The following is a 25,103-nucleotide window of genomic DNA, read 5'->3' as shown; positions in this document are numbered from 1 at the left end:
AAGCTTTTGGATTGGGGTAAAGCCAAACTGGAGAAAACGTGCTCGGTTCAGGTGGGAGTTAAGGGGTTAAAGGCCCTATATCAGATTTTTTTCATTTCAAACAATGAAACCTGAAACCTCCCAGTTCTTCACAGGCTCATGTTCTTGATAAATCAGTGAAACATTTAAACATGTCATTGTGAAGATCAGGGATTTTCTTTGTTTCCAGGTTTAAAAACAAAAGGATTTACCTGCGAGTCTGAGCTGCAGGTCCGACAGTTTCCCGTCTGCGTTTGATCCGTGCTGGATTATTAATGTCAGAAAGTCCGGGTGATTCTGTGGTAAATGTCACAGAATCACAGTAACACGAGACTTTAATGGAGCCACGCCCTTTTATTAAACACCAGGAGGATCTTTTTCTTTGCAACGCTGGGAAAACCTGGACCTTTGGGGGAAACAGACCCGTCTTTGTGACGTTTGGCCTCTTTGTGTGAAACAAGACCAGGAACAAACCAGATGATACTGTTTAGATATTCATGATCGATCAAAGTTTATTCTAAAGCACTTTACGGCAATACCATAATATATAAAAGCAGCGGCACACGAAACAAAACGCATCAGGATCAGATTCCACTGGGAAAGACCAGGGAGCGACACAGACATGATGGAGTCACTTCCTGGATACATCTCAGAGAATAAACCTGGTAAAGAGAGAGTTTGTTCTTTACTCCGAGTCCTGGTCTTGGTCTCAGTCTGAGTCCTGGTCTTGGTCTGGGTCTGGGTGAACGCTCTCCCAGTGCGTGTCTCGGTGGAACGGCCTCTCGTCATGGTCTGGGTCTCAGTCTCAGTCCTGGTCCCCGTCTGGGTCTGGGCACCGTTAAACAGTTCCTACTTGGTACCGACCGAAAAGCTCCGGTAGGGGGCGGTATCAAAAACCCTTTTTTTTTCGGTGCTAATTTTCGGTGCTTTTTCTCTCCAAGCGTCAGTAAATGATCCACAGTGAGTCTAAAAAAGCCTGAACTCATGAGCAGCTTCAGCGCAAATGCAGAAGCAAAGCTGTGACTTACTCACACTTCAGTCATTATCAGAGATGGCAGAGCCGCGTCTGAGCCAGGACTAAACCAGGACTAAACCAGGACTAAACCAGGACTAAACCAGGACTAAACCAGGACTAAACCAGGACTAAACCAGGACTAAACCAGGACTAAACCAGGACTAAACCAGGACTAAACCAGGACTAAACCTTTGAATAAGAAACTAGACTCTTAGACAAAGAGAAAAGCAGTGACAACAAGAAACACATGTGCTTTAGCTTTACCTTTACCTTTAGCTTTACCTTTACCTTTACCTTTACCTTTAGCTTTACCTTTAGCTTTAGCTTTAGCTTTACCTTTAGCTTTACCTTTAGCTTTAGCTTTAGCTTTACCTTTACCTTTACCTTTAGCTTTAGCTTTACCTTTAGCTTTACCTTTAGCTTTACCTTTAGCTTTACCTTTAGCTTTACCTTTAGCTTTACCTTTAGCTTTACCTTTAGCTTTACCTTTAGCTTTACCTTTAGCTTTACCTTTAGCTTTACCTTTAGCTTTACCTTTAGCTTTAGCTTTACCTTTACCTTTAGCTTTACCTTTAGCTTTAGCTTTACCTTTACCTTTAGCTTTACCTTTAGCTTTAGCCGCAGAGCCTGAAGTTACTGCTGTTGTTTAAACTCCAGCTGCACCGGAGCGTTTGGGATCAAAGATTGTTTCTGTAAAAGGTGAGGCTCACTCTGCATTAGCCATGTTTGGAACAGTTCTGGTGCTTTGTCAGTGACAGAGTGAGCGCTCTCACTATGTAACAGATCTGTGACGTGTGAGGAGCTTTCACTGTGGAACAGCTCAGTGAGTTTAGAAACGTTTATCTTCAGTAAACGGTCCTGATGTGGATCTGGTCTGTTCCTGCAGCTCAGGAGGGAATAATGTCCCAACTCTCTTTTTATCACGGCTTTAGTGGGAATTCTGAGAAAAACATGAAGTTCCAGGTGACGCTGCTGTTTTCTGATGTGCCGTGTTTGGACTTGCTGACAAAAAGTGACAAAAACACAACAAAAAAGGGACAAAAATTCAACAAAAAAGTGACAAAAATTTAACAGAAATGTGACAAAAAAATCAATGAAGATGTGACAAAAATGGATAAAAAAAGATTTTAAAAAAACATAAAAAAGGTGACTCAACACAGCAACAACGTGAGGAAAAAGATCAGTTTTGTGGGTCTTAGCTTTCAAATGAGGTGTTACCCATTCGGTTTAGGTGGGTGGTAAGAGTTTAAAGGGGGGTATTATGTAAAATTGACTTTTTCCAGCTTTCCATCATGTTATTCTGTCATTCCCTCATTAAAAACATGCCTGAAGTGTTGCCTTGGCACATTCACGTATTTCTGAGTAATCTGTAAAAACTCTGATGGCGGCCATTTTAGGGATAGGTTTGCCTGAGTCCTCCTAGGAACGCCCCCACCTCCTGGAGACGCCTCCGAGCCGAGTGACCAACCACTGCTCCTCAGCAGAACCCCCTCCCCACTGATGCCACAGACAGCGTGTGGAGGGGGCGTGTCTAAAGGCTCAGAGGTTCTTAAAGAGACAGAGGCCTATTTCAAGACATTCACTCCTTCCTCCTGAACCATATTTTTTTATAAACATTATTTTAACTCAATTAAAATAACATAGGTATCGAAAAAAGCACCGTTAAGGCACCGGTACCGAAAAGCAGGTATTGTTAAAATAGTGGTATCGGAAAAAAACGAATGGTACCCAGCCCTAGTCCTTGTCCTGGTCTCGGTCCTGGTCTAGGTCTGGGTCTCGGTCTGGGTGAACGCTCTCCCAGTGCGCGTCGCGGTGGTGCCTCAGCCTGAAGGCTTTGGCACAGACTCCGCAGGGGAACGGCCTCTCGTCACAGTCCTGGTCTGAGTCTCAGTCTGAGTCCTGGTCCTGGTCCCGGTCTGGGTGAACGCTCTCCCAGTGCGCGTCGCGGTGGTGCCTCAGCCTGAAGGCTTTGGCGCAGACTCCGCAGGGGAACGGCCTCTCGTCGCGGTGGATCCGCCGGTGTTTGCTCAGGTTGCTCTTGTCGTTGAAGCCCCGCCCACAGTCCTCGCACTTGAACCCGTCCCGGTCCGAGTGGATCCTCACATGGGCCCTGACGCTCTGCTTGGACTTGAAGCGCTTCCCGCAGTCGGCGCAGCGGAAGGGCCGGGCCAGCGCCGCCGCCTCCTCGTCCTCGCTCTGCTCGTGGGTCCTCCGGTGCTTCAGGAGGCGCTGTTTCTCCACGAAGCGCCGCCCGCAGACGTCGCAGGCGAAGCGCAGGTCGCCCTCGTGTGTCCGGGTGTGGTACTGCCACTGCTGCTTGGTGCGGAAGGCCTTGCCGCACTGAGAGCAGCCGAAAGGCTTCTCGCCCGTGTGGATCATGCCGTGCTTCTTCAGGTTGCTCTTGTCGCCGAAGCTCTTCCCGCAGACCTCGCAGTGGAACAGCCGCCCCTCGCCCCGGGCCACCTTGTGCACGTTGTGGTGCGCGGCCAGGTACTCCTTCAGGCGGAACTGTTTGGGACACTGCTCGCACAGGAACGGCAGCGGCTCCTCCTCCTTCAGGTGAGTGCGCAGGTGAGCCGTGAGTTTGCCCTGGAACCAGAGGACGGACACATCAGAGCAGAGCCGGCCTAAACCGAACGTGTAGCACCTCATTTGAAAGCTAAGACCCACAAAACTGATCTTTTTCCTCAAGTTGTTGCTGAGTTGAGTCACCTTTTTTATGGGTTTTTTTTTCTTCCGTTTTTGTCACTTTTTTGTAGATTTTTTGTCACATTTTTGTTGAATTTTTGTTGAATTTTTGTTGATTTTTTGTCACTTCTTTGTTGAATTTTTGTCACATTTTTGTTGAATTTTTGTCATTTTTTTGTTGAATTTTTGTCATTTTTTTGTTGAATTTTTGTTGAATTTTTGTTGAATTTTTGTTGAATTTTTGTTGAATTTTTGTCACATTTTTATTGAATTTTTGTTGAATTTTTGTTGAATTTTTGTTGAATTTTTGTTGAATTTTTGTTGAATTTTTGTTGAATTTTTGTTGAATTTTTGTTGAATTTTTGTTGAATTTTTGTCACGTTTTTGTTGAATTTTTGTTGAATTTTTGTTGAATTTTTGTTGAATTTTTGTTGAATTTTTGTTGAATTTTTGTTGAATTTTTGTCACATTTTTGTCACATTTTTATTGAATTTTTGTAGAATTTTTGTTGAATTTTTGTTGAATTTTTGTTGAATTTTTGTCACATTTGTGTCACATTTTTGTCACATTTTTATTGAATTTTTGTTGAATTTTTGTTGAATTTTTGTTGAATTTTTGTTGAATTTTTGTTGAATTTTTGTTGAATTTTTGTTGAATTTTTGTTGAATTTTTGTTGAATTTTTGTCACGTTTTTGTTGAATTTTTGTTGAATTTTTGTCACATTTTTGTCACATTTTTGTCACATTTTTGTCACATTTTTATTGAATTTTTGTCACATTTTTGTTGAATTTTTGTTGAATTTTTGTTGAATTTTTGTTGAATTTTTGTCACTTTTTGTTGAATTTTTGTAGAATTTTTGTTGAATTTTTGTCACATTTGTCACATTTTTGTCACATTTTTGTCACATTTTTATTGAATTTTTGTCACATTTTTGTTGAATTTTAGTTAATTTTTTGTTGAATTTTTGTCACTTTTTGTTGAATTTTTGTCACATTTTTGTTGAATTTTTGTCACATTTTTGTAGAATTTTTGTAGAATTTTTGTCACATTTTTGTAGAATTTTTGTAGAATTTTTGTAGAATTTTTGTCACATTTTTGTAGAATTTTTGTTGAATTTTTGTTGAATTTTTGTTGAATTTTTGTTGAATTTTTGTTGAATTTTTGTTGAATTTTTGTCACGTTTTTGTTGAATTTTTGTTGAATTTTTGTTGAATTTTTGTTGAATTTTTGTTGAATTTTTGTCACATTTTTGTCACATTTTTGTCACATTTTTATTGAATTTTTGTAGAATTTTTGTTGAATTTTTGTTGAATTTTTGTTGAATTTTTGTTGAATTTTTGTCACATTTGTGTCACATTTTTGTCACATTTTTATTGAATTTTTGTTGAATTTTTGTTGAATTTTTGTTGAATTTTTGTTGAATTTTTGTTGAATTTTTGTTGAATTTTTGTTGAATTTTTGTTGAATTTTTGTTGAATTTTTGTTGAATTTTTGTTGAATTTTTGTCACGTTTTTGTTGAATTTTTGTTGAATTTTTGTTGAATTTTTGTTGAATTTTTGTCACATTTTTGTCACATTTTTGTCACATTTTTATTGAATTTTTGTCACATTTTTGTTGAATTTTTGTTGAATTTTTGTTGAATTTTTGTTGAATTTTTGTCACTTTTTGTTGAATTTTTGTAGAATTTTTGTTGAATTTTTGTTGAATTTTTGTCACATTTGTCACATTTTTGTCACATTTTTGTCACATTTTTATTGAATTTTTGTCACATTTTTGTTGAATTTTAGTTAATTTTTTGTTGAATTTTTGTCACTTTTTGTTGAATTTTTGTCACATTTTTGTTGAATTTTTGTCACATTTTTGTAGAATTTTTGTAGAATTTTTGTCACATTTTTGTAGAATTTTTGTAGAATTTTTGTAGAATTTTTGTAGAATTTTTGTTGAATTTTTGTTGAATTTTTGTAGAATTTTTGTTGAATTTTTGTCACATTTTTGTAGAATTTTTGTAGAATTTTTGTAGAATTTTTGTTGAATTTTTGTTGAATTTTTGTCACATTTTTGTTGAATTTTTATCACATTTTTATTGAATTTTTGTCACATTTTTGTCGCGTTCACATCCTTGTTTTCTTCTCATTTTTGTGGCTGTTTTGGTGCTTTTTTCCCCAAGAATCTTTTTTGATTAGGGTAAAGCCAAACTGGAGAAAATGTGATCCGTTCAGGTGGGAGTTAAGAGGTTAAATCTCTCAAATAGGCTAAAGTTAAGCACTTATTGTTATAGTAAAGGTTTCAATCATCAAAAAAAAGAAACAAAAATGGGGGGAAAATTTTAAAAACCAGGAACAAAATAGTTAAAATTGTTGTAAAACTGGTGTTATAAATGTTGTGAATGTTTAAATGTTGAGGTGTTGCTCGTGCCCTGACCTGGAACTTGAACCCGCGGCGGCAGACCTCGCAGCTGTACGGCTGCTCGTCGCTGTGGCTGCGCAGATGTTTGGCCAAGTCTCCGCTGCGGGCGAACTTCTTCTGACACGAGCCGCACTCGAAGGCCTTGGCTCCGCTGTGGACCAGCTGGTGGGACTTGAGCGAGCCTTTCCTGGAGAAGCGGCGCCCGCACACGGGGCAGGGGTGGTTCCTGACGCCGGCGTGGACCTGCTGGTGCTGCCGCAGGAGCGTGGAGGTGGTGAAGCGCTTCGGACACGCGGGGCAGACGAACGGCCGGTCTGGGGCGAGAGCTGGGAAACACAAACACCAAACATCAGCTTCAAACGAACACGACTGAAGCTGATTCAGACATTCAGAGCAGAAGAGGATCGCCCAAACCCACGTGAACCCGACAGGCAGGTTAGAGCTGCATGTGACCTCAGACCAATCAAACTGGATCAGGTTTAACCTCTTAACTCCCACCTGAACTGATCCCAATGTCTCCAGTTTGGCTTTACCCGAATCAAAAAGCTTCTTGGGGAAAGAAGCACCAAAACAGCCACAAAATGAGAAGAAAACAAGGATGTAAAGACAACAATAATGTGACAAAAAATCAACAAAAATGTGACAAAAATTCAACAAAAATGTGACAAAAATTCAACAAAAAAATGACAAAAATTCAACAAAAATGTGACAAAAAATCAACAAAAATGTGACAAAAATTCAACAAAAATGTGACAAAAATTCAACAAAAAAGTGACAAAAATTCAACAAAAATGTGACAAAAAAGTGACAAAAATTCAACAAAAATTCAACAAAAATGTGACAAAAATTCAGCAAAATGTGACAAAAATTCAACAAAAATGTGACAAAAATTCAGCAAAATGTGACAAAAATTCAACAAAAATGTGACAAAAATTCAACAAAAAAGTGACAAAAATTCAACAAAAATTTAACAAAAATGTGACAAAAATTCAACAAAAAAGTGACAAAAATTCAACAAAAATGTGACAAAAAAGTGACAAAAATTCAACAAAAATTCAACAAAAATGTGACAAAAATTCAGCAAAATGTGACAAAAATTCAACAAAAATGTGACAAAAAAGTGACAAAAATGTGACAAAAATTCAACAAAAATGTGACAAAAATTCAGCAAAAATGTGACAAAAATTCAGCAAAAATGTGACAAAAAATCTACAAAAAAGTGACAAAAAATCAATGAAGATGTGACAAAAATGGGTACATGGAAAAACATACAAAAAGTGACACAACACAGCAACAACGTGAGGAAAAAGATCAGTTTTTGTGGGTCTTAGCTTTCAAATGAGGTGTTACACATTCGGTTTAGGCGGGTGGTAAGAGTTTAAAGGGGGGTATTGTGTAAAATGGACTTTTTCAAGCTTTCCATCATGTTATTCTGTCACTCCCGCATTAAAAACATGCCTGAAGTGTTGCCTTGGCACATTCACGTATTTCTGAGTAATCTGTAAAAACTCTGATGGCGGCCATTTTAGGGATAGGTTTGCCTGAGTCCTCCTAGGAACGCCCCCACCTCCTGGAGACGCCTCCGAGCTTTCGTCACCAGCCGAGTAACCGACCACTGCTCCTCAGCAGAACCCCCTCCCCACTGATGCCACAGACAGCGTGTGGAGGGGGCGTGTCTAAAGGCTCAGAGGTTCTTAAAGAGACAGAGGCCTATTTCAAGACATTCACTACAGCCATTTTGAGAGAGACATTTTATACAAGGCAGTTATTCTAATTTACTGCATTGACAGACCGACAGAAGGTTTGTCATCATTGTAGTGAGATATAGACTGGTGCTGTGGGACTGACAAAAGCAGAACACCCCCTCTTTAAGTAACTGTGTGCCATTAACCTCTTTACCTCCACCTGAAACGAGCCAGTTGGGTTCGTACGTCGCCGTTGGAGCCACAAAAACCCCATGACCCCAAATCAGGTGAATCTGATTTTGAGTTGTTACTTTTGACTACTTTTTTGAAGACTTACCAAGGTGACTTTTTAATTTCTACAAGTTTATTCATGTGCTTAAAAAGAACTAATGAGTTCTGAATGTTTTAAATGTGAATGTAATATGTAATATGGTGGAATCACACAAACAGTATAACACTGGTTGTGTATAAACAAGTTTGGCTTGATTTTGGAAAAATACCTTAACCCCTTAACTCCCACCTGAACCGAGCACATTTTCTCCAGTTTGGCTTTACCCCAATCCAAAAGCTTCTGGAAAAAAGGTGAGAAAATAGCAACAAAACTGAGACGAAAACATTGATGGAAATGTGACCAAAAAAATGACAAAAAATGACAGAAAATTGATTAAAAAAATTGACAGAAAAATGACCAAAAAATGACAAAAATGTGAAAAAAATGTGACAAAAAAATGACAAAAATGTGACAAAAATGTGACAAAAAAATGACAAAAAAATGACAAAAATGTGACAAAAATGTGACCAAAAAAATGACAAAAAATGACAGAAAATTGATTAAAAAAATTGACAGAAAAATGACAAAAAAATGACAAAAATGTGAAAAAAATGTGACAAAAAAATGACAAAAATGTGACAAAAATGTGACAAAAAAAATGACAAAAAATTGACAAAAATGTGAAAAAAATGTGACAAAAAAATGTGACAAAAATGTGACAAAAATGTGACAAAAAAATGACAAAAATGTGACAAAAAAATGACAAAAATGTGACAAAAAAATGACAAAAATGTGACAAAAATGTGACAAAAAATGACAAAAATGTGACAAAAATGTGACAAAAAAATGACAAAAAAATGACAAAAATGTGACAATAAATGACAAAAAATTGATTAAAAAAATGACAAAAAAATGACAAAAATGTGACAATAAATGACAAAAAATTGATTAAAAAAATGACAAAAAAATGACAAAAATGTGACAAAAAATGACAAAAAATTGATTAAAAAAATTGACAAAAAAATGACAAAAATGTGACAAAAAATGACAAAAATGTGACAAAAAATTGACGAAAAAACGACAAAAAAGTTACTCAAAAATGAGTTGAATACCCACAACAAAATGATGACGTGAGGAAAAAGATCCTCTCGGTTCAGGCGGGAGTTAAGAGGTTAAAGGCAGGACCTCAGAATGGGTATTAAGACACAACGATGTCGACTTGCTCTCACATACAGGAGCTCAGGAGTTTTTCTCATCAGTCAACTCTAAACAAAGAAACGGAAGTAAAGAATGACGGCGATCGTTCGTATTGTTACAAAAATCCCACAAAAGAACAAGAGAAAAGTTACGAAAAATCGCTGAAAAAGTGACAGAAAAAACAGAAAACTGAAAGTGATGAAAAAGTGACCGATGTATGTGAAGAATGGAGAACATGTGCTCGGTTCAGGTGGGGGTTAAGAGGTTTAAAGTCAGGGAGGCTGGAGTTAAACGCTCAGAACTTCCTTTACCTTCGTTCTGACAAAAATGTGACAAAAAATGACAAAAAATGTATAAAAAAAAAAGACAAAAAATGACAAAAATGTGACAAAAAATGACAAAAAATTGATTAAAAAATGACAAAAAAAATGACAAAAATGTGACAAAAAATGAAAAAAAAATTGATTAAAAAAATGGACGAAAAAATGACAAAAATGTGACACAAAATGACAAAAAATTGACGAAAAAATGACAAAAATATGACAAAAAATGACAAAAAATTGATTAAAAAAATTTGACCAAAAAATGACAAAAAATTGATAATAAAAAAAAGACAAAAATGTGACAAAAAATGAAAAAAATTGATTAAAAAAATTCACGAAAAAATGACAAAAATATGACAAAAAATGACAAAAAATTGATTAAAAAAATTGACGAAAAAATGACAAAAATGTGACAAAAATGTGACAAAAAATGAAAGAAATGTGACAAAAATGTGACAAAAAATGACAAAAAAATGACAAAAAAAATGACAAAAAAATGAAAAAAATGTGACAAAAAAATGAAAAAAATGTGACAAAAATGTGACAAAAAATGACCAAAAATTGATTAAAAAAATTCACGAAAAAATGACAAAAATGTGACAAAAAATGACAAAAATTGATAAAAAAAAAAAAGAAAAATATGTGACAAAAAAATGAAAAAAATGTGACAAAAAATGACAGAAAATGACAAAAAATTGATTAAAAGAATTGACGAAAAAATGACAAAAATGTGACAAAAAATTGACGAAAAAACGACGAAAAAGTTACAAAAATGAGTTGAACTTCCTTTACCTTCGTTCTCGTCCTCTGACCAGGCCTCGTCCACCGTCCACCCTTCATTCACCTCCTCCTGCTCCTCCTGCTCCTCCTGCTCTTCCTTCACGATGATGTTCAGATCTGCCTCCGACTCCACCGGCTCCAGCTCATCCACACCTGGAACAGGAGTCAGAAAACACCTGAGCTCCACGTGGCTCTGTGGCGACACCTGCTGGTCAGACGCCGCCACGACAGGCCCAGGTTCATGCGTTTGAACTGTGAGGAATCATCTTGTGTCTGCGTGTCCCTCACCGGCGCCGTGGTCCCGCGGCTGGAAGAACGTCCCGTCGTCGAACTCGATGACGAACTTCTCCTCCTGCTCGAACACGGCGATGAAGCCTTCGTTCAGCGCCATCTCGTCCTCCAGCGACAGGCCGGAGTATTTCCTCTGAGCGAAGACACAGGCGTCTGCGAAGGGAACGGGTCAGAGCCGCCGCTTCAGACCAAAGACCTGGAGGGGAACAGGACTGACCTTGGATCTGGAGCCGCTGGTCCAGGCTGAAGGTTTGTGGAACATTTAAAAAGTCGAAGAGCGAGACGACCGGGACCTTCACGCCTCCGTCGGGAACATTCCTCCCTGAAAAACAACAGAGATTATTACGTTTGTCTTAACGAGTCAAAGCTGCTCCGGCCTGGGCTCCGTCAGATACGAATATAAGCATTATTGTTCTGTTTAACCCGCCTCCTCAGCGTGGGGGAGGGTTTGAGCCCGAATCATCCTGGAGCTCTGTTGTCGGGGCGTCGTGAAGTTCAGAAGCTCCTCATGAGAGACCAACAGGCCTTCTGTGGACACACCGCCTGCAGGGGGCGCCATTGTGGACACCTGCTCCTCTAAAGTGCACGGAATCACATGTGGTGTGACCAGGGTTCAGTTTTAGGCCCAGTGCTTTTTAACCTGTATATGCACTGCAAAAAGTGGATTCTAAGCAAGTACAAAATGTCTTACTTTAAGAAATAAGTTCTTATTTTTTCCTTAAAAAGTAATAATGTTTTGTGGAGCAAAGTTTTCTTGTCAAAAGAAACAAAAAATCTTATTTTAGGAAATAAAATCCAGCCATTTCTTGTTCAGATATATCTGCTAAAAAACATGCTAACTTTTCTTGTAACAAGAAAGAAAAACTTTCTGAATCTTCTTCAGTTTTAGACAAAGAATATTTTTCTTATTTTAAGAAAAACTAAGATCACAACAACTGCTCGGCACGGTGGCACAGCGGTTAGAGCCTCAGCTACACAGCTCGAAGGTCACGGGTTCGATTCCCACCAGGACGGGGCCTTTCTGTGTGGAGCATGTTCTCCCCGTGTCTACCACTAAAAACATGTACAATAGGTGAATCCTCCAGCAGGTGATTCTGACCATCAGCCTGGCTCCACATCATGGAGACGGGTCTCCGGGCGCTGCAATACTTTCCTTAAATATTAGTATTTATTAAGAACATTTTGCTCAAAAATGTGTCATTTAGAACATTTTACTTAAATCAAGCAACATTTAAGTAAAATACCCACAATGTTTCACTAAATAAGAATGTTTTCCTTAAATTATTCCATTTTCTGAGGACAATTTGCTTAATTCTAGTCATTTATTTGCTTAAATTTAGTGTTTCTTTCTTGTTTTATGATGAGATAAATATTCTAGGAAAAAAGAATTCTTAGCAAGAAAAAAACGCTGACCCCATTGGCAGAATGTTTTCCTTCAAACAAGACAAAACGTCTTATTTTAAGATTTCTTTCCTTGTTTTTAGGAGAGCACTTTTTACAGTTTGCTCCCTCTTGGTGATGATGGTGATGGTGATGGAGTCACTTTCACAGTGATGCTGATGATACACAGACATCACCAGGCCATAGATGCACTTTTTAACTGCATTTTAGATCAAATCCTGGACGGCAGAAAACTTTCTCCAGCTTAACCAGGACAAAACTGAAATGTTAATCATCTATCTTTTTTGTTGAATTTTTGTCACATTTTTGTTGCGTTTACATCCTTGTTTTCTTCTCATTTTTTGTGGCTATTTTGGTGTTTTTCCCCAAGAAGCTTTTTGATTGGGGTAAAGCCAAACTGGAGAACATGGGATCCGTTCAGGTGGGAGTTAAGACGTTAAACATTAGAACTTCATCGTGAGGATTTTACTTTGTTTCCAGGTGAAAAGGAGCAAAAGCAAAACCTTAAACTGGAGAAAGTCTCGCCTTTTAATCTCACGTTCTCAGTCAAATCCCCAGAAGAAGAATCTGGAGACAGAGCGGGAAAGTCCGAGTTAAAATCTCACCTCTGAGGTTCTCGTGAAGTCTCGGATCAAAATTCATCTTTAAAACGTCGATCAGCGAAACGAGAGGAGACTTCACTTCAGCGTCAGAGTTTCCCAAAGACATTTCAGAGCCTGGTGAGAAACAGTTCCGCAAATCAACCATGAAACTCACATTATTACACCGTTATACAGTTATTAACCGTCGCTTCGTTTGATTCAATACAAACAAACCTGCCTCTCGTGTTCGTTTATCGCGATTTAAAACATTAAATCTGCTCTTTTTCAGTTCAAAAATCCTCCTAAGTCTCGGTGTTTCTTTCCAGTTCCGGTAAATAAACGTAAATCCGCCCGAAACATTTGAAACGAAGTCGGAAACGTACAGAAAAAGTCCGCACGTTTCCGCAAATGTTTTCAATGGGAACTCGCGCGTTTGTTTACTTCCGCGTTCGGTCACGTGGGCCGCGCTCGAATCTTCCACGAATGACATTAAATTTAAAAAAAGGGATTTTATTTTTTTATTTGATTTAGCAGGTTGTTCGTTTCACGTTGTTGTTTTATTCCCCAAATCAAAAACATTTAAAAATAATTTTGAGTAAAAAAAAAATCTTGCCTGTGCTGCGCGATTCCGCCGCTAGAGGGAAACAAAGGACCGCGAACAAAATTGGGTGCGTTGCCCCGGGACCGGGGGCCCAAGAAGAAGCTGTCTTAACCTCTTAACTCCCGCCCGAGAGGATCTTTTTCCTCACGTCATCAGACTTTTTTCCCATAATTTTTTTGTTTCGTATTCAACTCATTTTTGTAACTTTTTTGTCATTTTTTTTGGTAAAATTTTTATCACATTTTTGTAATTTTTTTTTGGGCATTTTTTTTTTAATCAATTTTTGTATTTTTGTAAAAAAAAAAAGTCATTTATTTGTCACATTTTTGTCATTTTTTCGTCATTTTTTTCATCCATTTTTTGTCTTTTTTTGGTCAAATATTTATAAAAATTTTGTCATTTTCTTTGTAGCATTTTGTCACACTTTTGTCATCTTTTCTTCATTTTTTTTTTATCAATTAGTTGTCATTTTTTGTCACATTTTTGTCACATTTTTTGTCCAATTTTTTTGTCAATTTCTTGTGACATTTTTGTCACAATTTTTTCTCACTTTTTTTGTCACATTTCCATCATTGTTTTCGTCTCAGTTTTGTTGCAGTTTTTTCCCAGAAGCTTTTGGATTGGGGTAAAGCCAAACTGGAGAAAATGTGCTCGGTTCAGGTGGGAGTTAATCAGTTAATCGGGATCAAAGCGCTTCACGTGACTCAGTGTCTTGAATCTCGTCCCTGTTTTTCTTCACTTTCTGCACTTTCAATATGTTGCACGTTCTCCCCGTGTCTGCAGAGGTTTCCTTCAGGTCCTCCGGTTTACCCTACCACTAAAACATGTACAATAGGCCAGGATGACTGAGCGTGTGAGAGTGAGACAAGGCTATAATCCGGTGTGGCGTGTTTACATGCATGAGACCCGTGTAAATACATCAAAAATAAAGAAACCAAGGCGCTGTTGAAACGTGTGAGTTCAGGAACTGTGTGGTTTAACCTCTTAACTCTCACCTGAACGGATCCCATTTTCTCCAGTTTGGCTTTACCCGAATCAAAAAGCTTCTTGGGGAAAAAGCACCAAAACAGCCACAAAAAATGAGAAGAAAACAAGGATGTAAACGCAACAAAAATGTGACAAAAATTCAATAAAAAAAGACAAAAATTCAATAAAAAAAAGACAAAAATTCAACAAAAATGTGACAAAAATTCAATAAAAAAAAAAGACAAAAATTCAATAAAAATGTGACAAAAATTCAATAAAAAAAAGACAAAAAATCAATAAAAATGTGACAAAAATTCAATAAAAAAAGACAAAAATTCAATAAAAAAAAGACAAAAATTCAACAAAAATGTGACAAAAATTCAATAAAAAAAAAGACAAAAAATCAATAAAAATGTGACAAAAATTCAATAAAAATGTGACAAAAATTCAACAAAAATGTGACAAAAATTCAACAAAAATGTGACAAAAATACAACAAAAATGTGACAAAAATTCAATAAAAATGTGACAAAAATTCAACAAAAATGTGACAAAAATTCAACAAAAAAAAGACAAAAATTCAATAAAAATGTGACAAAAATGTAAAACAAAAATAGAAAAAAAAAACATACAAAAGGTGACACAACACAGCAACAACGCGAGGAAAAAGATCAGTTTAGTGGGTAATAATAACCAAAGAGGTCAGAATGCATTTGGTTCAGGCGGGTGGTCAGAGGTTAAATATTCTGAATATCTGTCGCCTCCGAGGCTCAGAATGTTTCTCTCCAGCTGTGAAGTGTGAGCCGTGGTTGTTAATGAAGCTCAATCACAGCTCATTATTATTCATTTATTGGAAACATGTTCTTTTCTGTGGCCCCCGCCCCAACATGCGTTTGACCCCCCGCCACAGATCTGATTAATGTCGGAGGAGACGCTGGACTGCGGGACAGTTTTTGTTTCGTGTGGATAGGAGTTACGGAGTTATCCACCATGATCTGAATCCTGTTACCGTAGTTACCAGGATGGGATTTTAGCAGCGTCGTCACGTGAGCGATTAGGCCATGTTTTATCGACCAGTGTCCGAGCGAAGCCCCACAGGAGCCGCGCTCACTTAGAGCCTTTTACAGCCCCCCCCTCCATGTGCCCCCCCCCTCCATGTGCCCCCCCCTCCATGTCCCCCCCCCCTCCATGTCCCCCCCCCCCCCTCGTGCGCGCCTGACCCAGTTCCCGCTCCGATCCCGGCGGACGAGCAGTGAATAACGTGAGGAACAGGCTCGAAGTTACAGAGCTCTGAATTAAACATGGAGGACGAGGTGGGATTATTGTCAGATTAAATAACCCGGCCCGGTTTTCCACCTCGATGACCGATAAACGAGCCGAGGCCGAGGGTGGGACGAGTCGATGAAGAGAATCGATGAGAGCCTTTCACTCCCGCTGTAAAGACGTCAATAACTCACAGGCCGGCAGGAGCGGAGGGCATCACACATGGAGAACATGAGCGGAGAGAACGCTCGATTTAAAAAAATCTATACAGTTTAAATCGAACCAGGCTGTTAGGCCGATATTATAACGGCTGTATCAGACCTTACAGGTATTTAGACTGTATTCTAACATCTGTATCAGGCCTTACAGGTGTTCAGACTGTATTATAACGGCTGTATCAGGCCTTACAGGTGTTCAGACTGTATTATAACAGCTGTATCAGGCCTTACATGTGTTCAGACTGTATTATAACGGCTGTATCAGACCTTACAGGTGATCAGACTGTATTATAGCAGCTGTAGCAGACCTTACAGGTGTTCAGACTGTATTATAACAGCTGTATGAGGCCTTACAGGTGTTCAGACTGTATTATAACAGCTGCATCAGACCTTACAGGTGTTCAGACTGTATTATAACGGCTGTATCAGGCCTTACAGGTGTTCAGACTGTATTATAACGGCTGTATCAGGCCTTACAGGTGTTCAGACTGTATTATAGCAGCTGCATCAGACCTTACAGGTGTTCAGACTGTATTATAACGGCTGTATCAGGCCTTACAGGTGTTCAGACTGTATTATAACAGCTGTATCAGACTGTATTATAACGGCTGTATCAGACCTTACAGGTGTTCAGACTGTATTATAACAGCTGTATCAGGCCTTACAGGTGTTCAGACTGTATTATAACAGCTGTATCAGACCTTACAGGTGTTCAGACTGTATTATAACGGCTGTATCAGGCCTTACAGGTGTTCAGACTGTATTATAACAGCTGTATCAGGCCTTACATGTGTTCAGACTGTATTATAACGGCTGTATCAGGCCTTACAGGTGTTCAGACTGTATTATAACAGCTGTATCAGACTGTATTATAACGGCTGTATCAGACCTTACAGGTGTTCAGACTGTATTATAACAGCTGTATCAGGCCTTACAGGTGTTCAGACTGTATTATAACAGCTGTATCAGACCTTACAGGTGTTTAGAGTGTATTATAACGGCTGTATCAGGCCTTACAGGTGTTCAGACTGTATTATAACGGCTGTATCAGACCTTACAGGTGTTCAGACTGTATTATAACAGCTGTATCAGGCCTTACAGGTGTTCAGACTGTATTATAGCAGCTGTATCAGACCTTACATGTGTTCAGACTGTATTATAACGGCTGTATCAGACCTTACAGGTGTTCAGACTGTATTATAACGGCTGTATCAGACCTTACAGGTGTTCAGACTGTATTATAACAGCTGTATCAGACCTTACAGGTGTTCATACTGTATTATAACAGCTGTATCAGACCTTACAGGTGTTCAGACTGTATTATAACAGCTGTATCAGACCTTACATGTGTTCAGACTGTATTATAACGGCTGTATTCAGACCTTACATTTGTTCAGACTGTATTATAGCAGCTGTATTCAGACCTTACATGTGTTCAGACTGTATTATAACGGCTGTATCAGACCTTACATGTGTTCAGACTGTATTATAACAGCTGTATCAGACCTTACATGTGTTCAGATTGTAATATAACAGCTGTATCAGACATTACAGGTGTTCAGACTGTATTATAACAGCTGTATCAGACCTTACAGGTGTTCAGACTGTATTATAACAGCTGTGTCAGACCTTACAGGTGTTCAGACTGTATTATAGCAGCTGTATCAGGCCTTACAGGTGTTCAGACTGTATGATAACGGCTGTATCAGACCTTACAGGTGTTCAGACTGTATTATAACGGCTGTATCAGACCTTACATGTGTTCAGATTGTAATATAACAGCTGTATCAGACATTACAGGTGTTCAGACTGTATTATAACAGCTGTATCAGACCTTACAGGTGTTCAGACTGTATTATAACGGCTGTATCAGACCTTACATGTGTTCAGATTGTAATATAACAGCTGTATCAGACATTACAGGTGTTCAGACTGTATTATAACAGCTGTATCAGACCTTACAGGTGTTCAGACTGTATTATAGCAGCTGTATCAGGCCTTACAGGTGTTCAGACTGTATTATAGCAGCTGTATCAGACCTTACAGATGTTCAGACTGTACTATAGCAGCTGTATCAGACCTTACATGTGTTCAGACTGTATTATAGCAGTGAGTGGGTGTCAGGATTAGCTCAGTGTGACGTCTTTGTGCCAGGAAAATGGGATTTACTCGAATCCGTTGTTGCTCCCACGCGTTTGGACTGAGACTTAGCCGGGACTGAAGTGGGAGAAGTACCATAAACGCAGCCACGCTTCCCCCCATCTGCCTCCGGGCGACCGTGGCTCCATCGCCTCAGAGCGTCCGGGCTCTGGTGGTGGACGGTCGTCGCCTGCTGGTCACATGTGGCTTGTTTTGTTCCATCAGAACTGGGTCACTACAAACCCATCCTGTCTCCTCTTAGTTTGGACATGAGGAGATTAATCTGACACATTTAACCCACTTCAAAATGTCTGCATTCATTTTTAAAGCGTTCACTAACGACCGTCGCGTGCGGCTCGTTACAAATTAATCCTGAATCCATTCATTATGGATCTGTTTTGGCTTTTACAGACACATAAATAAAAGGAGGTTTTTTTCAGAGGCTGGTTCTCTGACTGAACGCCCGAATGGCCCTGATGCTTTTAGAGCAGTTCCACTCCAGCGGCGCCGCTTTCATCGTTTATCCGGAGTTAAACGACACGAACCGCACATTTACGCCACGAAAACCCACGAGGCCCACGAGACCAGGCTTTTCCGGGCGACGCGTTCGGGACTCGGGGAAAAACTGGGACATTTCAGCTCATGAAAAGCAGGAATGTTGTTGCTTTCGCAGAAACGGACGAGATCATCCACCTGGAAAAGCATTTACATTTAACACACCGATGCCTTTGGTGGGAGCAGGTCTCCATGGCAACGCTGAGGGGCGGGACCGACTCTCCTTCCTCTGATGTGAACCTCCGGGTCGTCGCCCTGTGTGACCGTGTTAAAGCTCAGGGTCGGTCGATGGAAAAACAATCAATGAGAACGATTCACTTCTGCTGCGAACGCTGTGGACGACCGAGAGCGACCATGCAGGCGCTCAGGGGGCTTTACATGGAACTAAAGGGGACGTTCATGAACCTCTGCAGTGTAAACATCCATCTAAAACATTCATATCGGAGCCTCTTGCAGGTGTTCAGAGGCAGCAGGTCAAACGCAACAAACACAAGGACGTCAGTCGTTTCTAAACTTTTCGGGGAAATCGAAATGACAGAGTTCAGAAGGGCCAAAAAATGTAAAAACAATTAAAAAAAAGTCCTAACCCGAGCTCCTGACCCTTGACCTTTCATGGGGTCGACTGTTAGATCTGTGCAGTTAGTGAACCAGAGCTTCAGCAGCATTTGCCCAATCGGACCGTCCTTACCCGGGGAAGAGGAAGTGACAGCCCTGGACTCTGACCAGCCTGGCCCAAATTAGCTTTGATTGATTGATTGAATATTTTATTTCGAGCTACACAAAACAGACACAAAAGCGAGAAAAACAATAATAATAATTACAAAAAAACAGCATTCTAGCTCGAAAAGGAGTGGGAAGAAGACAAGCTTATTAACTCCCACCCCCTATTCAAGGGGGTGATTCAGGGTAATTGTGACACTTCCACAAATACATATTTTAACCTCTAACCCCCCGCCTTAACCGAGTGCATTTTCCCCAGGTCGACTTTTTATTATAATTTTTTTTATATTTATCATCAGCAAAAAGAGCGGGAAAGGTGGTCGTAGAAACAGAAGCAAAATCATTCATATAAATAATAAATAATAATGGTCCCAAAATTGAACCTTGTGGTGCACCAGACTCCCCTCCTGGAACCGCCACCTTAACGTGGTGGAGGGGTTTGAGCACCCGAATGATCCTGGGAGCTCTGTTGTCGGGGCTTCGTGCCCCTGGTAGGGTCTCCCATGGCAAACAGGTCCAAGGTGAACTCCAACAGCTGCCCCCACGACCCAGAAACGGAAAAGTGGAAGAAGATGGATGGATGGATGGGTGCACCATACTCCACGGAAATCCTTTTAGATTCATGTTTTTTATACTGGGCTTTACCCAAATCTAAAAGCTTCTCGACTGCAGAGCAAAGGAAAGCTACGACCTACAAAAGTGATGCTAACTTTTTGTCATATTTTTTTCATTATTTTTTCTATCATTTGTTTGTGTTTTTCTCACGTTTTTGTTGCTTTTCCAGCACATTTTTGTTTTGTTTTCATCCTCTTTTTCTCGCAATTTTTTATGCTTTTCTTTTTAGCTGTTAGATTTGGGTAAAGCTCGGTTGAGGCGGGACCGGTGGCCCCTCTGTGCTCTTCCAGAACACAGGACATGTGGCCAGTCCGCCCCTGCCACCTACTGTCCTGCATATGTAACAACACAGTGTCCGCGGGGGTCCTTATGCTAAAGTGGCTATGACAGTTAGCATTGAGGCTCCTCCCCCCCTCATGGCGGAAGCTGCGTTAGACCTCTGACTGATCTGCTGGTTTCGAGGCCACAGTCGACTTTTTATCAACTTGTTTCTTTATGTTTTATTTATTCATTTATTTTTGTATAACAGGACGTCACGATGTCTGTAAATGTCTGTGTTTGTTTTCCCCGTGTTCTGTGGCTGAACCTCTAAACCCTGAGTGAAGGAGCAGAAGAACGAGGCCGGACCCCGACACAGTTTCGTGCTTTAGAGTCGTTTATATTTGTGCTTCATGTTCCACATATTTACAATAACTTCACGACGTCACACTGGTCACAGTTACATTCGTGTTGGACAGAAAAGGCTGCGGCTCCGTCAGGACGTTTCGCTTGGATCATGAGCGGCGTCATGGCACTCGTTATGGCTTTAGCTTTTGAGGCTCAGATGCAAACTGGAAACAAAACTAAACAAGGAGAATCTGATGTCGGACGAGTACGCAGATCCCGGCTCCGCCTTCTTTAAACTCACTGTTCCGAAGGCGGCGACTCGGAGATTTGAAACTCTCGTTTGAGGCGATTTCTTACGTGGAGAGAATGAAAGTTGAGCGACGAGAGTCTGAGTCCAGGGGCGGCTGTCGGCGACGAGAAAGAAAAGGTTTGTGGACGAAGTCGGACGAGACGCTGAAACGAAGCCCTTTTGTCCCAAAGAAGTTCCACGGACGGAACGCACTTCCCATCATGCACCTCTGCACTGGGAGGTTCTCATGCAACACAAAAAAGCTCAGTTTTATTTCATCTTCGAGTCGAGTTTTCTCACGAACGTTTTAGCTTCAACCAAACACTGACATGTTCGGGATCCACGTGTAGCAGGAAAGGCTTCAGGCGCTCCCGTAGATTTAATAAAGATGAGACGGTTCCAGTCAGTGGAAAGGTTTCAAGCTTTCCATCATGTTATTCTGTCAATCCCTCATTAAAAACATGGCTGAAGTGTTGCCTTGACACATTCACGTATTTCTGAGTAATCTGTAAAAACTCTGATGGCGGCCATTTTAGGGATAGGTTTGCCTGAGTCCTCCTAGGAACGCCCCCACCTCCTGGAGACGCCTCCGAGCTTTGGTCACCAGCCGAGTAACCAACCACTGCTCCTCAGCAGAACCCCCTCCCCACTGATGCCACAGACAGCGTGTGGAGGGGGCGTGTCTAAAGGCTCAGAGGTTCTTAAAGAGACAGAGGCCTATTTCAAGACATTCACTACAGCCATTTTGAGAGAGACATTTTATACAAGGCAGTTATTCTGATTTACTGCATTTACAGACCAACAGAAGGTTTGTCATCATTGTAGTGAGATATAGACTGGTGCTGTGGGACTGAAAAAAGCAGAATACCCCCTCTTTATAAGGGCAAAGGGGCGGGAACCCCTGCACTCAGGGGGCGGAGCCTCCACAGGCTCTGGAGCCAATGCACTGACAATGCCTCCAGAACTGATAAACAAAACCCAGCGTGATTAAAATGATTTCCCCTCCCCCAGCGTGGTCACATGGGTCACATGGGTCACATGGGTCACATGGGTCACATGGGTCACATGGGTCACATGGGTCACATGGGTCAGAGCGATTTTTAGAAAAAGAAAAACTCTTTGGAGCCAGACTTTTAAACCGTGCTTAGGAGGTTTGAAGTCCCATTAGAATCAATGCTCCCGAGTGTCTCTTGGAGTCGCCACCAGGGGGCGGTGTTACAGCCATGTCAGCTCCATGAGGACCATAGAGAAGCATGTTCCTGCACATTGGTCGCTCCAGAAGACTCCACACTTTACCGGCTCCACAGAACTACATCTGGAAGGTTCTTACAGATGTGATTACTGATGGATTTATTGAGCTTAGAACCAAAACTGTTTTTTTCACTAATAACTTGTTTATTCAAAAACTAAACCAGATCCAAAATCCGTCTGAGCCCGTTTGAATCTGCTACAAAATAAATCCCACATTTACACCTGACTCTGAACTTTATGGAGATTCTGTCGCTGAAAATGTCAAACCTTGAATAACAGAAACACAGTGATTCAGTGTGAGCTGGTGAACAGCTGAATGAGCTAATGTTGTTTAACCTCTTAACCCCCGCCTGAACCGAGAGGATCTTTTTCCTCACGTCATCTCATTTTTTTCCATCATTTTTTTGTTGGGTATTCAACTCATTACTGTAACTTTATTTGTCACATTTTTGACATTTTTTTTGTCAAATTTTCATAACATTTCTGTCATTTTTACGTCAATTTTTTATCACATTTTTGTCATTTTTTGGTCATTTTTTGGTCCAATTTTTGTAAAAAAACAAACAAATTTTTATCACATTTTTTGTCACATTTCTGTAATTTTTTGTCCATTTTTTGTCACATTTTTGTCACATTTTTGCCACTTTTTCATCAATTTTTCGTCACTTTATTGTCAATGTTTTCTCACTTTTTTCTCACATTTCCATCATTGTTTTCATCTCAGTTCTGTCTCTATTTTCACACCTTTTTTCCAGAAGCTTTTGGATTGGGGTAAAGCCAAACTGGAGAAAATGTGCTCGGTTCAGGTGGGAGTTAAGGGGTTAAAGCTGCATTATGCAACTTTTTATACAGAAGAAAGTCAACATGTGTTTGACCTTGTAGTGACCCCATGCTGTAGGGGAGCTCTTCACGATCAATGTTTTCCACAAAGGAAATGCCCATATTTGGATAACGGCGTCATCTCGGCCACAGCCTTTCCTGCTACACGTGGATACCAAACGTGTCAGTGCTTACATAGAGAGTTTGGTCTGGTTTTGCTCTGACGTTCAGGAGGAAGCTGGACTCTGAACCGGCTGAACTCTCCTCTTCCTTCTGCTTTGAGTTCTCTCTGGTTTGAAGTTGCGTCACATTCTTCCGTCGCCGTTTAATCCGTCTTCCGCTGGTTTGTTTTACCGGCGGCCGTTTTTCCTCCTCCTCCTTTCGCCGTTTATCCGCTTATTTCCTGCGCCATTGTTCTGGCCCCGCCCCCAGGCCCGGCGCTAATCCCGGCGTCGGCGGCTTCACTTCCCCGACTGCGAAAGAACAAGGGATTATGAAGATAAACACGGAGAGTCTGCGGATACAAATACTTATACTACAATACAAATACTTAAAGCCGGTTTGAGGCGGATACTTTTAGCGACAGAAACACGGCGTCTCTAAAACACTCGCCAACGTTCGCCGCCGCCTCAGACGAGTTCATCAGAATCATCACAGAATTTAAACATCGAGGCGTTTCCTTCATCTCTGAGCCTCGTTTCTAGTTCACCGACTGAAGCTGGAAGATTCCGTAAAGTCCTGGTAAAGTCCTGGTAAAGTTCTGTTAAAGTTCTTGTAAAGTTCTGTTAAAGTTCTTGTAAAGTTCTGTTAAAGTTCTTGTAAAGTCCTAGTAAAGTCCTGATAAAGTTCTTGTAAAGTTCTGATAAAGTTCTGATAAAGTTCTTGTAAAGTTCTTGTAAAGTTCTGGTAAAGTTCTGGTAAAGTTCTGGTAAAGTTCTAGTAAAGTTATTGTAAAGTTCTGGTAAAGTTCTAGTAAAGTTCTGGTAAAGTTCTAGTAAAGTTCTAGTAAAGTTCTTGTAAAGTTCTAGTAAAGTTCTGGTAAAGTTCTGGTAAAGTTCATGTAAAGTTCTGGTAAAGTTCTGGTAAAGTTCTTGTAAAGTTCTGGCAAAGTTCTGGTAAAGTTCTTGTAAAGTTCTGGTAAAGTTCTTGTAAAGTTCTGATAAAGTTCTTGTAAAGTTCTGATAAAGTTCTGGTAAAGTTCTTGTAAAGTTCTGATAAAGTTCTGGTAAAGTTCTTGTAAAGTTCTTGTAAAGTTCTGATAAAGTTCTGATAAAGTCCTAGTAAAGTTCTGCTAAAGTTCTGGTAAAGTTCTTGTAAAGTTCTGTTAAAGTTCTGTTAAAGTTCTGTTAAAGTTCTGGTAAAGTTCTGGTAAAGTTCTTGTAAAGTTCTGGTAAAGTTCTTGTAAAGTTCTGGTAAAGTTCTTGTAAAGTTCTTGTAAAGTTCTTGTAAAGTTCTGATAAAGTTCTTGTAAAGTTCTTGTAAAGTTCTTGTAAAGTTCTTGTAAAGTTCTGGTAAAGTTCTTGTAAAGTCCTAGTAAAGTCCTGGTAAAGTTCTTGTAAAGTTCTTGTAAAGTTCTTGTAAAGTCCTAGTAAAGTTCTGGTAAAGTACTTGTAAAGTTCTTGTAAAGTTCTGGTAAAGTTCTTGTAAAGTTCTTGTAAAGTTCTTGTAAAGTTGGTAAAGTCCTAGTAAAGTCCTAGTAAAGTCCTGGTAATGTCCTAGTAAAGTCCTGGTAAAGTCCTGGTAAAGTCCTAGTAAAGTCCTGGTAAAGTTCTTGTAAAGTTCTGTTAAAGTTCTGGTAAAGTTCTGATAAAGTTCTTTTAAAGTCCTGGTAATGTCCTAGTAAAGTCCTGGTAAAGTTCTGATAAAGTTCTGGTAAAGTTCTGATAAAGTTCTGTTAAAGTTCTGGTAAAGTTCTGATAAAGTCCTGATAAAGTCCTAGTAAAGTCCTGGTAAAGTCCAGGTGAAGTTCTGGTAAAGTTCTGGTACAGTCCTGGTAAAGTCCAGGTGAAGTTCTAGTAAAGTTCTTGTAAAGTCCTAGTAAAGTCCTAGTAAAGTCCTTGTAAAGTCCTGGTAAAGTCCTAGTAAAGTCCTGGTAAAGTCCTAGTAAAGTCCTAGTAAAGTCCTAGTAAAGTTCTTGTAAAGTCCTAGTAAAGTCCTGGTAAAGTCCTAGTAAAGTCCTTGTAAAGTCCTTGTAAAGTCCTAGTAAAGTCCTAGTAAAGTCCTAGTAAAGTCCTGGTAAAGTCCTGGTAAAGTCCTGGTAAAGTCCTGGTAAAGTTCTTGTAAAGTTCTTGTAAAGTCCTAGTAAAGTCCTTGCAAAGTCCTGGTAAAGTTCTTGTAAAGTCCTAGTAAAGTCCTAGTAAAGTCCTAGTAAAGTCCTAGTAAAGTCCTAGTAAAGTCCTAGTAAA

The 25,103-nt window shown here is 39.8% G+C and overlaps 1 protein-coding gene across 1 annotated transcript; it reads right to left on the bottom strand.

Annotated features, from left to right (window-relative positions):
• Nucleotides 1-2,769: 2,769 nt before the first annotated feature.
• Nucleotides 2,770-11,008, bottom strand: LOC306981075 (uncharacterized protein). Its single transcript, XM_079580623.1, has 5 exons — nt 10,893-11,008; nt 10,673-10,828; nt 10,397-10,537; nt 6,144-6,454; nt 2,770-3,622 (listed from the first exon to the last, which is right to left on the bottom strand). The coding sequence occupies exons 2-5, from the start codon at nt 10,773-10,775 to the stop codon at nt 2,921-2,923; spliced, it is 1,257 nt and encodes a 418-aa protein (XP_079436749.1). The 5' UTR covers nt 10,776-10,828; nt 10,893-11,008; the 3' UTR covers nt 2,770-2,920.
• Between the last annotated feature and the right edge of the window lie 14,095 nt (nt 11,009-25,103).

The sequence above is a fragment of the Gobius niger genome, assembly GCF_951799975.1.
Source record: "Gobius niger genome assembly, chromosome: 21".
Classification (NCBI taxonomy): Eukaryota; Metazoa; Chordata; class Actinopteri; order Gobiiformes; family Gobiidae; genus Gobius; species Gobius niger.
The sequence above is the reverse complement of the archived record's forward strand: the minus strand, read 5'-3'. Positions and strand labels throughout refer to the sequence as shown.